Raw genomic sequence first — 15,961 nt, 5'->3', positions numbered from 1 at the left:
TAACATTCTACTTTCTGCAAGAACTAAAATATTCTGCCTTCAGTGGAAGTGAATTTTTATTAGGTTTTCTGTTACACCATCTGCTGCTTTTTCAGCGGTAGATGGAACCACGGGTAAGTTTTTTAGCCATTTGCTAAAATCAAATAACTGACGACATCAAATTATACTGCATTAGTCATCCACAAAAATGTGAGGACGCACATCCCTCCAAGACAGTATTAATAAGGAATACAAATTGGTTAGAATTCTTCATATAAAGGGGGAAAATAAACAACTGGTCCCGAAATGAGATGTTCACATATTGCCACAGAAAATAAGAACACAGAGTAGAAACAAAGTTAAAGTGGAGGAAGGCTAACGTCATCAGAACGGTTACAAAGCCAACTGTTTCTCTTCACCTAGAACTCGGTGAAAACATTTTCTCCTTCTTTGTTCCTTTCCATCGCTCAATTTTTAAAATAGGAATGATGGGTTCCTATTTTACTTGTGTAATCATCCAGAGAAAGAAATTTGAATTAAAAAAAAATTAGTGGTGGCAATACTATTGGCAACCCACTGCCGACCACAGGCATCCTGAGGTTCTTGCTTTAAATCACCGATACACTCAGCTCTGCTTAGAAATCTATGAAATGTTTTTCACATCTGGTCCTTATTGGTTCCAAGTATTTACTAATTCAAAGAGCACTTTACAAATATAAAAAAAGCAACTCCAGTCTGTGCAAAAGTGAAAACAGGAATTAAAACACGACAAAAAAAACCCCAAACAAAGTACACTTGGATCTAAGTGAGCTTTACCTTCAGCATTTGTTCGTTTTCAGCTGCAAAGAGGGAGACGGAGCCAAAGACCAACTTGAACAGCTTGAGGTACAGGTTGGAGAGCTCCACGTGGGAGCCCATTTCCGGCAGGCGGTCCAGGAGGTACTCCACCAGAATCGTAGCAAACAGGGCCGAGGTAGTAGGGTTCGCCAAGAAGGAATTGGCAACGATCTGTCCAAACAAGACACACGTGTGACAAAAATAGTCCCCTCCTCAAAGTAGCTTGAGCACAAAGTAATGAACTGTCCCAAAGTACAAAATCAAAGCTGTATTAGATACTCCAAGAAATTAATTATCCACCCAAGGGAAAAAAAATTAATAAATCTGCTGAGCATTGAGTGGAGTTCACTTCAAATACTTAAGTCCCTTATTTATCCTCACCATCAAATAATAAGAGCCTACATCATTTCTACTAATGAAAGAAACTGATCCAAAACATCTTGTTATTTCGAAAAAAAAAATTTTTCTTGAAGATTTTATTTATTTGAGAGAGAGAAAGTGAGAGAGACCAAGCATGAGAGGGGACAGGGGCAGAGGGAGAGGGAGAAGCAGACTCCCTGCTGATCAGAGAGCCCAACAAGGGGCTCGATCCCAAGACCCTGGGATCACGACCCAAGCCGAAGGCAGACAAGCAACCCACTGAGCCACCTAGGCTCCCTGAAAATTTTAATATTATACCCTAATTTTTCTCTAGTCGGTTAACCGTCCAATTCTTGATTTCAGCTCCAGTCATGACCTTAGGGTCCTGAGATCGAACCCCACATCAGGTTTTGCACTCAGCAAATGAGGGGGGCGGGGCAGAGGGAGAGGGAGGAAAAATCTCAAGCAGGCTCTCTGCTCAATGCACAGCCCAATGTGGGACTTGATTCCATGACCTCGATCATGACCTGAGCTGAAATCAAGAGTTTGACCCACTGAGCCACCAGTTTGTTTGAGATTCTCTCTCTCCCTCTGCGCCACCCCCACCCCCCGTTCGCACGTGTGTGTGTGTACTCTCTTTCTCAAAAAATACTAAATAAATTTTTTGTTCTATGAGCACATCCTTAGACACATTACTTAGAAAGCCCTCAAAATAAACAGAATGCCAAGTATTCAACACTTAAACCAGTAACTTTAAAGTTAATGTTGAAAAGATATAAAAAAGGAGTTTTATACCTGAAGAGCATAATTTTTCGAGATTCTTTCCACCATATAAGGGACCGTTGTTTGAAAGATCTCTTTAAAGGTTAGGGGATTCATCATTGTGAATACACCGGCAAAGTGTTCCAACACCTCCTTCTCTTCCTTCATTCTGACCGTCTGGCAGTTCGCGACTCGAATGTATGTTTGTCCATTTCCTGCTATCTGGACCTAGCACAGGGAGAAAACCCGTGGACATCAAAACTAGGCATCTCTGAATGTATTCCATAAGTAGATTACCTACATATTTAAAACGGAACATTTTAATTAGATAAGAAATGCCCCGTCCCATCTTTTAATTCACTATACTCAGCTTAATTTTGGAAAATAATTAAAACAAACAAAAAAGCTTTTTTAAGGGTTCCAAACAGGAACAAACTGAGTCAACTTCAATCTTGTTTCTACTGCCGTCCACTTACACCACCCGCCACCCCAGAGAATGTACACGCTGACGCAAGTGAGACCCTTCCCCGTTAACGCGATGCTATGCTACTGAACAAAAGCAAACCTGGGCAGACAAACACTGTCGACCAGCCAAAATAATGACAGATGGGACTCTCAAGACCCCTTCCATCACTAGCATCTCTCCTCCACACTCGGGAGCCTGGTTCCAGGGCACTGCCTTACCTGATAAATATCTAAAGCCTGCATTGCATATTTCACAAGTTTTATGTAAATCTGAGTCTCTTTGGGCTGTAACTGCTTGTTGGGAATGAACTGAGCTTCTGGAAGAGAGAGAGCATAATCAGTTACTGCGAATAAACCCACTCTGTGAAAAACATCATGTCTAAATAATTCAAGAGCAGAATTACCACCAGGCGCTTTACATGACGTTATGCCCCATGTGATTGTCTTGACGCCGCAGACCAGGGTTTTTACCAAACTTCGACAATCTGTGACCTGGAATGTCTGCTTGTCCTCCTTATCCTTTTCTCCTTGCTTTTCAAATGGAGGCACAGGGGCTGGGGTCACGGGGGTGGCGGGGGTGGGGGGTGGAGGCGGGGCGGGGGTGGGAACGGGCGCGGGGGAGGGGGCAGGGCCCGGGGCTGCGGGGGCAGTGGGCACCCCGGGCAGGGCTGCCTCCACGGCTCCGAGTTCTGACTGGGGCTTGCACTTCTTAAAAATGGCAGAGAGCTGGTACCGGGCGATGGTGTGGAATTTGAGAACAAAGACCTGGCAGGAAGAGAAAGTGGCGAGAAAGACAATCATTCCTCTTCGATAGGCCAACCTTTTCAGAAGACAGAAAAACGAACTGTGAAAGCACTTGTGGAAGTCACTCTGCTTCGCACGAAGGAAGTGTGCCATTTCCCCCAATGGTAACCAGAGTGGCATCACTATGGCCACTGTCGCCATGAAGAATCTGGCTCAGAAAAGCTGGGGGACTTGTCGGATAAGCCGGGACGCAGCCCAGACTACTCCAAAACCCACACTATCGCCCACTGGCCTTGGCAATTACGCTCTACTCTGTACCCACACACCCAATTGGGTGCCTCTCCAGAGGTGTTCGCAGCGAACCCAGCCCTTGGCTACACAGTGTCCCAGAAATACGTCTTCTAAGTACTTGCCAGGAACCGTGCTAAGAGCAACCGTGTACTGTTTTATCATCTCTCATGACAATCCTGGGAGGCAGACCCTGTGATTATCCCTGGTCAGATGAGTAGGCTGGCACAGAGAAGTTAAATATCTTGCCCAAGGACGCCTGGCTACTTAATGGGGGGTGGGGATCTGAACCCAGGTGGTCTGACACCCGGAATCCAGCTGGGCAATCTGACGGCAGCATAACCTTGTCAGTAAAGCACAAGCACAGCAGTGGGAGAGATGACAGAGCAGGACGCCGACGCCTCTCAGAACTGGTACCTCCAGCATCCGCATTAGCACGTCTCTCCCATTGCCGCTCTCCTGCTCGCTCTTGGAGCGGATACAATCCACCAGGTTCAGCAGCAGCTTGCAGGACATGGTCTGGATGCTGCTGGGCAGAGACTCGTCATCGATGTTCTTGGCAAAAAGCTGGACGGCGAGGGAGAGGTCACTGAGGGGCAGGTGCTGACGGACGTGGTGCACGAGATCGGCCAACGTGCTGTAGGCGAGGGGCCTGTGGGCAGAGATCTCTGCTAGCGTGCGGGTCAGTTCCCACGCTCCCACATCTGCAGGCCACCGTTTCCCCCACCACGTGCCCCAGCAACACACAGGGCGGTACACTTGGGGCATGCTTTCTATGGTTCCAGCTTCCCCAGCTATACGACCACGAGGCTCAAGTCTGGGCTCGGTGCCTAAATCTTTACTTTCCAAGTTCTCGCATCTCATGGTCACAGGGGCACATACATGAGCAGAAATCACCACCAGCTCAGTCACACACGGAACGGGTTTTGTTACCCAAAGACAGACAGTGACATACTCAGTGTGTGTCAATTAATACCTTATACATTGTGACCATTTCACAGAGACAGAAAAAGAACATTTGGGCTACTGAGTACTCACTGACTAAAGGTCTGGACACCCACCACGTGCCAGCCATGAGCCAGACACCAGATCACCAGTGACCAAAGTGAACAAAGCCCCGGCCCTCAGGAAGCATATTTATAGGAGGGGAAACACCCCAGAATGTGCTGTGGGAGACGTGAAAACACCGGGACGAAGACCAGAGGGGGAGCCACTCTCAGGGGGCAGGCAAAGCCCCTTTGAAAAGATCACACCGATGCGGAGACCTTAAGGACAAAGGGCCACGGGGCAAAGAGCCAGGGAAATTTCCAGAAAGAGGAAACTGGATAGACACAGGCCCTAAGTGGGAAGTGCCACCGAGGCCAGCGTGGCTGCGGCAGGTCCGGAAGGGAGAGCCAAAGCCCACGCAAGCGGTGAGTCTGGTGGTCTTTTCCAAGGGCAACAGAGAACCACAGGAGGGTCTCTAGCAGGGGTGACATGATCTCATGTCCAACTGCAGCCAGGTTCAACTGCAAGCTATAAAAAAGCATCTTCATATTTGTAACTACTTTATACGGAAAACGTAGTGGATTGCCTGTATCATATTGAAAGCGTTCTGCATATTTTTCAAAAGATCTATTACACCTCCCATGTTAGAACCAAAAAAATTACTAACGTTGCTTCATTTTACGTTGTAAAACATGATAAAATATTAACTTTCTCCTTTAGAAATGATAAACATGATCATAACTACATTTATTCTATAAAATGCATAAAAAATAAAGCTAGAAGGAAATACACCAAAATATTATCCATGTTACTTGAACTCCCTCTTGTGTAGAACCAAAAGGTTTCCTTTCCTTCTTGCTTCTTGTTGAGTTATTAAATATTCTTTTATAATAAAGAGACACACTTGTTATATAAAAAGAAAAAAAAGGCCAACAGAAAAACTAACACAAGTCAGATAGTTCTACGTACGATTTAAATCAAGACAACTATTCTGATTTTTCCCTGTAAGCTAAGGCACAAAAACCAACCTAAGGCATTTCCAAACTTCCTGCAATTCTAAATCCAAAGGGACAGTAAAGCCTACACCTGTTGAAACACTCATAACACAAAGTACCACGTCTCACTGCCCCCTCTGCATTTTTTCAATAGATACTGCACATTTAATACCGTACCTGAGAGTCTCTCGAGCAGTATATCCTGATCCAATGAGTATGGATTCATCGAACAGCTTGTCCATGCAAGGAATGAACTCTAGAACACAAATGTCCATTACACATGTCACCAATTACACCAACAACACAAGAGCCAACCTACAGTCAATTAGCAATCTAGATTTGGAAACACGTGGGGAGGAAAAAAACCCACATGCTGTATTTCAGTCCAAGACACTGGCTCTGTGGGGCCACACAAGCTGCCTGCTGTCAAAGACGCAGGGAGGATCACATTCAGTATCAGAGAATGAACGAGAAAAAGTGAGCTTCCCGTTCCTTGGCAGGGAACCTGCCCCTAGTACTTGGCTGGAGGCCCATCCCACCATCCTTAAAAGCTGTCACCAGCAGGGCGCCTGGCTGGCTCAGCTGGAAGAGCGGTGACTCTTGGTCTTGGGGTTGTGAGTTCAAGCCCCATGCTGGGTGTAGAGATTACTTAAAAATTTAAAAAAAAAAAAAAATCTTATTAAAAAAAACCCAAAACTGCCACCATCCACCCACGCCTATCTGGAGAAGAGAGGCAGCTCTCCTAAATGCCCCTTTATTCACTGTGCTGAAGTCATCCTTCTTAAACGTTTTATGGCTACTCATTATGGAGAAATAAATTATAAAAGTCTAAAAATTCTACAGGGTTCTCCTAGACATGGGGCCCAGGTTAGGGGTCCCCACTCCTCGAGTGATGCTGACTAGAAACTCATGGGGGTTCTGTCTAATCCTGCAGATGGAATCATCAGCAAAGCCCCTCCTGGTCCCCTGCAGGCCTCACCAGGGTAGAAACAGCTGGTCTTCACTCAGGGACAAATCACAATGCTGAGGGTGCGAACATAGGGAGCAACCTGCGTATTTTAGGCCTCTCCTCCACACTCCCCCAGGGAACTCTGGCCACAAATATTCAAAGGATGTTTAGATTCTGGAACAAGCCTGACATTGTGGCCAGCTTCAGTAAATGAAGTACATTCTCCACCAGCTAACAACTACGACGGGTCAAAGATCGAACAGAAGAGCGTGCCCTAGAGAGACACAATGCACGTCTCCAGGTAACTCCCAAAGCGAGGCAGCAGAGGGAGAAGTGCCAAATGGAAGCAAGCAACCAGCAATCCCTCTCAAGTCAGAGAAGGGAACGTGCCTGGGATGTCCTCAGGAGGTGGCCCAGAGGAAGGAGGCACAGACGGAAAGATGCTAAGGACTCAGGCACCAAGTGCTGGCGGGCTGGCTAGGGACGAGCAAAGTGTGCAAGGAGGAAGTGGTAAGAAATTAAGCTATACAGCACTAATTCCCAGATTCCCTCCATGACCTAGCATCAGAATCTCCAGAAAAATGGGTAACACTGTTGAACAGCTAGGTTTTCTCAAACTACTGCTCTTCAGGATTAGTGCAAATGGGTTACCATTTGGTATCGTTTCGGATACCAAAAAAAAGTAGGGCTAACTGAAAATGTTAGTGGATGTGTAAATTTTAGCTATATGAACACATTTTTTGTATTTTATAATAATATAATACGTAACAATACTAACATTTAAAATGATTCTTTAAGTATTTCTTTAAATAAAAATCCTTTTGAGATGTGATGTTTTTACCCACTTAAGTCTAAGAACTACTATGGGCTTCTAAATAAAGTATCCTAAAGTACCTTGTTAAAAAAAAAAAAATCAGTAGAGAGAATTAAAAGGGGAGAGGGGGGCTCTAAAAGCTGAATTCAACCAGCCTAATGTGATCAAACCCTGAGAGCAGCATCTTGGAAACGCACTGATCTTTGTGGAGTACCGTGAAGACCGAAACAGAGCTGTGCGGCTCATGGGGCCAGGCTGCAGGTGATGGAACACGATTATCTGATAAGCATGGGAAAGGTTTTTTTATCTGTCAGCATTTCACAAGTAGAAACCTCCTGCTACACAACTCCCCAAAAGCACCTCCCAGAGCCTCATGACTCAAATGGCAGGAATGCCAATAATTAATCTGAGAACTGCAGTGAATCGATTTTAAACTATCCCACTTAAAATTCTTCTATGTTGATACTGTTCAGAGATGAACATGTAGAAAAGCCACATACGGCCAAGGGAGCCGGGACTGGACAAACTGCCAACGGTCCTCAGCCCTGGAGGCATGTGGTGATGGGGGGGGGGGGGGGGGCTCTGCGTGCCGGTGACACAGAATTTCTCAACCTGTGGGATGTGCACGTGCGTTTATTCTGTAATTTTTGGCAAAAATCATACATTTCTTTTGGGCACTCTGCTATGTTACATTTTTTTAAAAGGTTTTAAAAATGTCTATATTCCACTCAGCTATATCCATATGCAGTATCACTATAATTTGTATTTTAACAGCATAAAAACATCTGAGCTTTATTGTATTCACTCATGTATTAACACTCTAACTGTACCTTTCCTTTCATATTTAAGAACTATGTAAGAAAGCCCAATCTTAGTTTTACGTACACTCCAATTTACAAGCCAGGCAAATAAAACATTGAATATTGAATCCTTACTGGGGGAAAAGGATTACCATCTCAAAACAATTAGGATTAACTTCAACATAACGATTTGGACATAGCAAATACAAATATAAGTATTTTTAAATTATATATCAATAATTTTAAACTATATATCAATAATTGATATATTAATTTTAAATTATATACCAATAATTGATAGAAAAGTATAATTATCAAATTAGCAAAAGGCAAGTAATAATCTTGTGCATAAAAACAGGACCCATCCACCATTTTCACAGTATGGAGAAAGAAAACACTGTTTTCTTCTCACTTTCTAAAGTTTGTTAGCTGACAGTTAATAAGCAAATAGCTCCTTGCATTTTCAAAAGATATGCAGCCAAAAGGCACAGAAGTACCATGAGATGCTGAGGACATGCAATATGCTAAGGAAATGATCACATTAATTATGAGGCTGTTGGGAAGATACAGGGAGAACCCTGGTGGCAGGCAAAGAAGAGAGGCAGACCAAGAGCGCGGAGGTAACGAGGGAGGAAGAAGGGGAAAGAGTAAACCCAAGATAGCAGTAGAGAAAGGACACATGGAGCCTGAAACACCCGAGTGAACTAAAGACTCAGCCCAACAAGGGGATGTCCGCAGTCCCACAGGCAGAGAGGTCCACACAAGCATTGCAAGATAAGGTGGACGTACGGTTTCTTAGCTCTGTGGTGAGGATATGCTTTGCAGCGATCAGAAGCTCCTTTCTGAGGTGTGCGGTCTCCGCAGGGCAATTTGAAAGTAACTGTAACATTCCTTTTACCATCTGCTGAGAGTACTTAGTCACCAACTCCTGTAAAAACGAGGAGGAAAACAACGGTTACATTGATATAGACTGGGGGGGAGGGGTAGGGTAAGAAAAACCCCAATTTTATAAACTTCAAAAAAGTTCAGTAAGACTAAGTGTGGCTCAAAGGATCCTCATAAAGTAATCATCCTAATAAACAGTTATTATCCAGAAAGTTTTAATAGTGCGTGCGATCACTACCACGGTGGAAGGATGTACGGCAACGTTAAGTAGAAGTTTCTTTTACACAATGGGATTATGGATGACTTTTTTGGACTTTTCTGTATTTTCCCAACTTCTAATAATGATTACGAATCACTTATTATTGGTGGGGAGGAGGGAGAATATTGAAAATTTCATAGAGGGCGCCTGGCTGGCTCAGTCGTTAAGCGTCTGCCTTCGGCTCAGGTCATGATCCCAGGGTCCTGGGATCGAGCCCCGGATCGGGCTTCCTGCTCAGCGGGAGCCTGCTTCTCTCTCTTCCCACTCCCCCTGCTTGTGTTCCCTCTCTCGCTGTCTCTCTCTCTCTCAAATAAATAAATAAAGCTAAAAAAAAAAAAAAAAAGAAAATTTCATAGAACATAATCTACTCAGTCGTCCCGTTAACGTATGTTGCTAACGACACGAAAGAGACAGAATCTTTCCTTAACTCAGAATAAGCTCTCATCAGTTTCCTTCTGAGGAGTATGAAGATAGTATTAAGATAGCTCAAGCTGACTAAAATATCCAGGGGTACCTAATTCAGATTTTTAAAACCAAAAGTTCCATATTCTCAGTGCAAATTATCATTATCTAGACAAATGCCCTTAAAAAGGGACCAAATAGTTACAAATGCTTTCAAGGGTAGTTTTTACTCTACACAATTTGGCAACGTGTTTTCGTTTTTACTTTTCCGAAAATTAAGTTTTCTCCTTAAAAAAAAAAAAAAAACTGTAATGTAATTCCACTGCTATACATAACTACAACTACACCAGAATTTTACTCAAAAACATTGTATGACTAATGGGAAATAAGGTGTCATTTCTTTCCTCCAAGTTCTTCTCAGGACTGAAATCAGGACAGACTACAACTATGAGTGCAGAAGAACAGAAACAAAATCACTCTTCAGGCTCCTCAAAAGAGCATCCCAAACTCTTCTATCACTGGCTTATGAATGATGCCATTTTTTAAAGTTCCAATCTCTCCTCAAAACTTGCTATAACACACAACTTTCAACAGCAGCGGAAGTCGATGCACCAAATACATCCATATGAAAATCTGGGTGCCAGGGTTTATTTACGATGGACTTATTAACAATGTCCAGAAATGCAATCGGCTTATCTACCGACAGAAAGGACACTGGTGGCTATCAGGGGCTGGGGACCACAGGAAAATGAACGTCGATGGTAATCAGGATGGGGATTCTTTTTAGGGTGACACAGTTCTAAAATCAGATGGTAGTGACGGTTGTATAAAGCCTCGAATAAACTAAAAACCCCTTAACTGTACACTTTAAAAGTGTACAATTAATATGTGAATTATATTGTGATAAAGCTGCTTAAAAAAAAAAATTAGAAACAACCCAAATGTTCAGCAACTGGTGAATGGATAAACACAGCCCGGTGCATCCATACAGGGGGGTACTGCAGCTACAGACGACAGTGTGTCCCCCCCGCCCCCCAAATCCATGCTGAAGCCCTCACCCCCATTGTGACTGTACCCAGAAACCAGAGTCTTTTTTTTTTTTTAAAGATTTATTTATTTATTTGAGAGAGCGAGAATGAGAGAGAGTACATGAGAGGGGGGAGGGTCAGAGGGAGAAGCAGGCTCCTCGCTGAGCAGAGAGCCCGATGCGGGACTCGATCCTGGGACTCCAGGATCATGACCTGAGCTGAAGGTAGTTGCCTAACCAACTGAGCCACCCAGGCGCCCCAGAAACCAGAGTCTTTAGGCAGTAATTAAGGTTAAATGTGGTCTTAAGTATGGGGCCTTAATCCAATGGACTGTGGCCTTAGAAGAGAAACAGTAATGTCTGCATCTCATTCCTCCGCCCCCACCCCATGTGAGGACACAGCAAGAAGGCGGAGTCCTTGCCAGAAACTTGCTAGAACCTTGATCTTGGCCTTCCGAACTTCCAGAACTGTGAGAAGGTAAGTTTTTGTTGTTTGAGCCATCCACTATGGTATTTTGGGAGGGAGCCTAAGCAGACTAAGACAGCTAACCACCAGTAAAAACAGAATAGTAAGACTAAATCTCAGCGCTACTGCTAAGCGAAAGAAGTGACACTCACTACCCAACTATGGGATTCATTTGTTCGACATTCTGGAAAGGGCAAAACTAGGTGCCAAAAAACAAGTCAGTGTTTGCCAGGGACTGGGGAGAAAATGGACTGTAAACGTATAAAAGAAATTTTGAAATGCTCTCTATTTCATTGTGTTGGTAGTTACTAACTACATGCATCTGTCAATTCATAGAACTGAATACCTACAAAAGGTGAATTTTACTGCATGTACATTATATCTTAGTAAACTTGACTTAGAAGTCAATGAACTTACCTGATAAATTCTGATGATATAAGCTAAAAATGACAATGTTTTAATCTGAGCGGCAATAAAGTCAGCATACAACTCCTTGTTGTAAAGCTTATGTTGCCTGAATGAGAAGCGAATAGAATTTACAATATTAGCTCAACTCTTTAGGTGATGTTAATATTAATCAAAGCCTACAGTAATTACTAAAATTGTGATTTCTAAATTTGTGATTTGAAATTACTAAAAATGTGATTTCTACACAGACCAGAACGCAGCACCAACCGTAAATACTCTACATTTGTGTGCAGTTCCAAATAACACAAGGGTTTAAAGGCATGAAGCAAGCAGTTCTCCAAGCCATTCCAGAGCAGCTCCAACGTGCATCCCAGAGCCCAGGCCAGACTGATCCACTCAGCCAGCAGACTCTATCAGGAGACTGTCTGCTCCGTGAAAGACCCCAGTTAGGGCCACCAAGGGCTGTTACAGCTGATTCACCCTCAGATCTTGCCCTCCAATGACTCAGAGCCAGATGGGCTGCAGTCAAGAGAGTGAGTGACAGAGGTCTTAAGAGAATGCTGCTAAGTTTGAGGAAAAAGCTTCAATGGGGCTTCAAAAGATAAATATGCATGGTTCACATGTTCAGTGACGAAGGGTGACAGGTGAGGGGGAACAAGGGGTATAGAACATTCTAGCACTCATGCTGAAAGACACTGCATGAATGGGGCTTGAAGGTGGAAAGGCTTGCTTATCCCACAGCTGGGAGTGAGCACAGTAACACCTAATGATAATTCTAAATTCACAAGACACCCAAACCCAAGATATTAGCTCATCTTTTCAAAATAAGGAACTGATAGAACTATTCACATCATTATTGAAGTACAAGTTCAAAAAGTCAAAAGTGCGTATAATTTTACCAAAATTTTATCACTCAAAATTTTCACGTCTTACAAAAGACGACAGCAAGTATATTTTTACTTGGAATTATAGAACTGTGGCAGTCAGCCATGTCGCTGTCCGAAGAAACCTCACCTGGCTTGTGCAGATACCTGAATGGCAATGGTATTCATGATCAAGGGCACAAACTCAGCAACAACATTGTGGATGTTCAGTTTGTAGAGCTAAAAGCAAACATACCAGATTTTCATGCTCTTACACTCTGCTATGGCAAAATAATGTGGCATACCAAAAACCTCTAAGATTCACTACATTAGTTAGCATGTGTGCATCCCACGCATCTTCCAGTGGCCAAAGAAAACTCTGTCATCCTACAAGAAGCCCCAAACCCAAGAGACACTAGTAAGCAATATGCATACCTGATACATCAGAACAACAATAATGGGCAATTCTGCCAACACTTTCAGAGAAAGAGATCCTCTTGGAATGATGGAATGCTGTAAGAGAGAAGCAAGCAGGACCATGGTTATCACCGTGGCACGTAACATAGCCCACTACTAAGCATCGCCCCAGCGAAATGAAGAGAAAGTACGTGTGGTGAAAGAGCAAACTATTTTTGAAAATAAAGCACAAAGAACTACCATTTAATATAAGGGTTTTTATATTTCCCAACGCCATCACCCCCAGCAAAAACATCAGGAAAATTTGTCAAAACTTAGACATTCAAATCACTTGAGGAAATTTTAAATTGGTACCTATTAACTAACTCAAAATAACAGCAAAAAGTACAAATTTACCCAGTGTTATTCAAAAATATTTGTAAAGAAAGAACGCTTATGATAAATATAACAAAAAAATGTAATAGTCTAAATATATAAGAGCTCCCAGTACAGGTAAGGAAAATGTCAGACTCAGCGAAGGACAACAGACAGGAGCAGACAAGCAAGAGAAGAAACACAAAGACTGAAACTGAAAAAAAGTTTCTGATTCAGGAAGAGAAAAGGAATGAAAGCTTCATTCAAAATGTAGATTCCTGTTTAGCCTAGCACAGACTGAAACTTTTACTGCAACATTTACTGCAAAATGACTGCAGTAAAACAAATACAGATGAAATTCTTAATTCAATCCTGAAAACACAGTTGTTGTAACTGCTCCCTACAGAGTACCGGTGTGCGGATACTTCAAATACGACACATTACCTGCAGACAACACCAGCATTCCCTTCACAAAATGACACAAGGCACGTTTTTCAGATAATGAGGGAGAAAATTAAGGCCAGAACCAAAATTATGTGCTTTGCTACACTTAGAAAGCCCAAGCGGTGGGGCTGGAACATTGTCCCCAAGCTTCTGTGCCCAGGGCCTACGCTCTCAGGTCCTGGGCTAGAAATTTCTAGGTAGCTTAAAGAGACCTCGTTAATGTCAAAGCTAAGGATGGAGCAGAGGCCCCGTAGCCTGGGCAGCTGTCTTTCCAACAGGTGATTCTGGATTTCCACTACGGTTTGATCATCTGATCTCTGCATCCATGGTGAGCAACAGTCTCGTTCAGCACTTCAAAGCTGCCCAGAGAATCAGTGATGAGCTCTCAGGCACACACATGTGTGCTATCTTAACTGCCTCCAGTGCTTAGAGGAGAAACCCCCCCAATACGCTAAAAATATGCATAAAAAGTCAGTATCCTCTACCCAGTACAGAAGACAGGGATAAAAACAAAACAAAACAACTGAAAAAAACTTACTGTTCTTGTCTCACTGTCCTCACGCTCTGGATTGACTTTCACAGCAATTGTGGTGATCATACCAACCATTTCGGGGGGAGGGACTGTGTTCTCGGGGATCACCTGAGGGTTCTCAAAGTAGCGGTTCTGCATAAAAAGAGCACAAATCATTCTTCCTCGAGTCAGACACGCTATTCCTCAGCGAAACAGAAACCCAGTGTCGTACATGTCTCTGTCGCACTGATGCCATACGATTTGGGGTCCTCTTTACGGACCAAGATAACATGACAGCGACAACATTCTCCACCTCCAGCAACAGAAGACAAAAACTTGCCCAAAATGCTTTCTACCTTTTTTTCCTGGCTGGTAAAAGATGAAGTGCATGGCATAATATATTACTACCTCAGCAGGCAGGGGAGAATGTGGCCCATCCCCCTAGTGGTAGGAACCGAGGAGCTGGTCTCCACCGAATCCACTTTGCAAACAGTCTCCTCCACAGAGATCAAAGGCAGGAACCGAAGCAAAGGACAGACATTTTTAAAATGCCAGGGCCTCGTTGCCATCCTTAGTCCTCAGTGCAATTTGGGCTTTCCATGAAATAAAACCACTTCTTATAAAAAGCAGCTTTTCTGACTGAAGTGACAGGTGACAGGACTTGGTAACCAGAACTCAATTAAGTTTTAAGTTTTATACATTCTTAGGTTAAAATCCTCAAAATACCATAAGGAGTCCATTTTACCTTGATAATTTTTAAAAATTGTTTTTAAAGCTTAAAAAAAAAAATCTTTAGAATAAAAACTCTGACATATGAACACATTTACGCAGAATGATTTTTACCACTTTTTGTGATTACTTGTGATAGTTAGGAACGGAAAACTGGGAAGAGCCGCATCAAGGAGACAGTCCAGGTACACGCATAGGACAGGAAGTTTATGGGGCCACTAAGGACTATGACTGCCGGCAGAGGCGTTTTAGAGACCGTTCCAAACTGGTCCCAGTGGCGCCATCTACTAGGCGAGGCTAAGGGGGGCAGAAGCCCACCCTCACGCACAACACACACTTCCACACGCTGCTGACACCACTCAGAAAAACTTCTTTCAATATAGGAAAGAATTTTAATGATACCGAAAAGGAGGCTGAAAGTGTACACCCCCGCCCAAAAAAGGCAATAGGAGTGCAACCATCTTCAAAAAGCAGGAAAAATGTGAAGAAAAAACAAACAAAAAACCCTCAACATCAGTGGTTGCTTACAAGTGAAAAAATTATGGATGACTCGCCTTGGGTTTTTGTTTTTTGTTTGTTTTTTTTTTTGCAAATTTCTAAAATAAAAATATATTACTGTTTTTATGTCAAAAATAATGTATTTAAACTGTGAAAGCAAGAGAATTCTTCTTTCAAACAGCTGATTTATCAATCTACATTCTGACCACCACTAACCACTCCTCATTCTAAAATCAGTATCCCCCCACCCCCCAATTATTCCTTCAACCCAACTATTCCGAATTCCCTTTAGAATGAGGAAGTAATAAATGAATATAAATAACGGAGTCAAACAGTATTAAAAACATACCACTACTTTTGGAAGCTCCTTGTAAATCTGTTTCACAAAATCCAAAAAATGATGAATCTAAAAATAAAATTAAAAAAAGACAATATAAGGAAGATATTTATCAACAGAAAATGCTGATAATAAGTAACAAAAATATTAATAGTCTTACTATATAAAAACTCATAAAACAGGCAGGAAAAATGTCAGACTCAAAATACGAACAGGCAATGGACGTGAACGGACAGACAAAAAAGGAAATACAGGGGCGCCTAGGTGGCTCAGTCGTTAAGCGTCTGCCTTCGGCTCAGGTCATGATCCCAGGGTCCTGGGATCGAGCCCTGCACAGGGCTCCCTGCTCAGCGGGAAGCCTGCTTCTCCCTCTCCCACTCC

General features: G+C 43.0%; 1 protein-coding gene across 15 annotated transcripts in view; it reads right to left on the bottom strand.

Annotated features, from left to right (window-relative positions):
- The window catches only part of TRRAP (transformation/transcription domain associated protein), a 111,773-nt gene that overhangs the window by 84,066 nt on the left and 11,746 nt on the right, over nucleotides 1–15,961 (bottom strand). For 12 of the 15 annotated variants that reach the window (XM_078074328.1, XM_078074335.1, XM_036064852.2 and 9 more), the window contains 12 exons: nucleotides 15,593–15,649; nucleotides 14,044–14,169; nucleotides 12,726–12,803; nucleotides 12,442–12,530; nucleotides 11,437–11,533; nucleotides 8,770–8,908; nucleotides 5,595–5,673; nucleotides 3,853–4,087; nucleotides 2,808–3,168; nucleotides 2,623–2,720; nucleotides 1,972–2,166; nucleotides 796–987 (listed from right to left, as the gene is read on the bottom strand). In XM_078074328.1, coding sequence (XP_077930454.1) covers nucleotides 796–987; nucleotides 1,972–2,166; nucleotides 2,623–2,720; nucleotides 2,808–3,168; nucleotides 3,853–4,087; nucleotides 5,595–5,673; nucleotides 8,770–8,908; nucleotides 11,437–11,533; nucleotides 12,442–12,530; nucleotides 12,726–12,803; nucleotides 14,044–14,169; nucleotides 15,593–15,649 — 1,746 coding nt within the window. The remainder of the gene's footprint in view (nucleotides 1–795; nucleotides 988–1,971; nucleotides 2,167–2,622; nucleotides 2,721–2,807; nucleotides 3,169–3,852; nucleotides 4,088–5,594; nucleotides 5,674–8,769; nucleotides 8,909–11,436; nucleotides 11,534–12,441; nucleotides 12,531–12,725; nucleotides 12,804–14,043; nucleotides 14,170–15,592; nucleotides 15,650–15,961) is intronic. The other 3 variants (XM_078074332.1, XM_036064861.2, XM_036064864.2) reach the window with 1 other exon arrangement.

This window comes from Halichoerus grypus, chromosome 6, assembly GCF_964656455.1.
Source record: "Halichoerus grypus chromosome 6, mHalGry1.hap1.1, whole genome shotgun sequence".
NCBI lineage: Eukaryota > Metazoa > Chordata > Mammalia > Carnivora > Phocidae > Halichoerus > Halichoerus grypus.
This window is presented reverse-complemented; position numbering and strand designations above follow the sequence as displayed.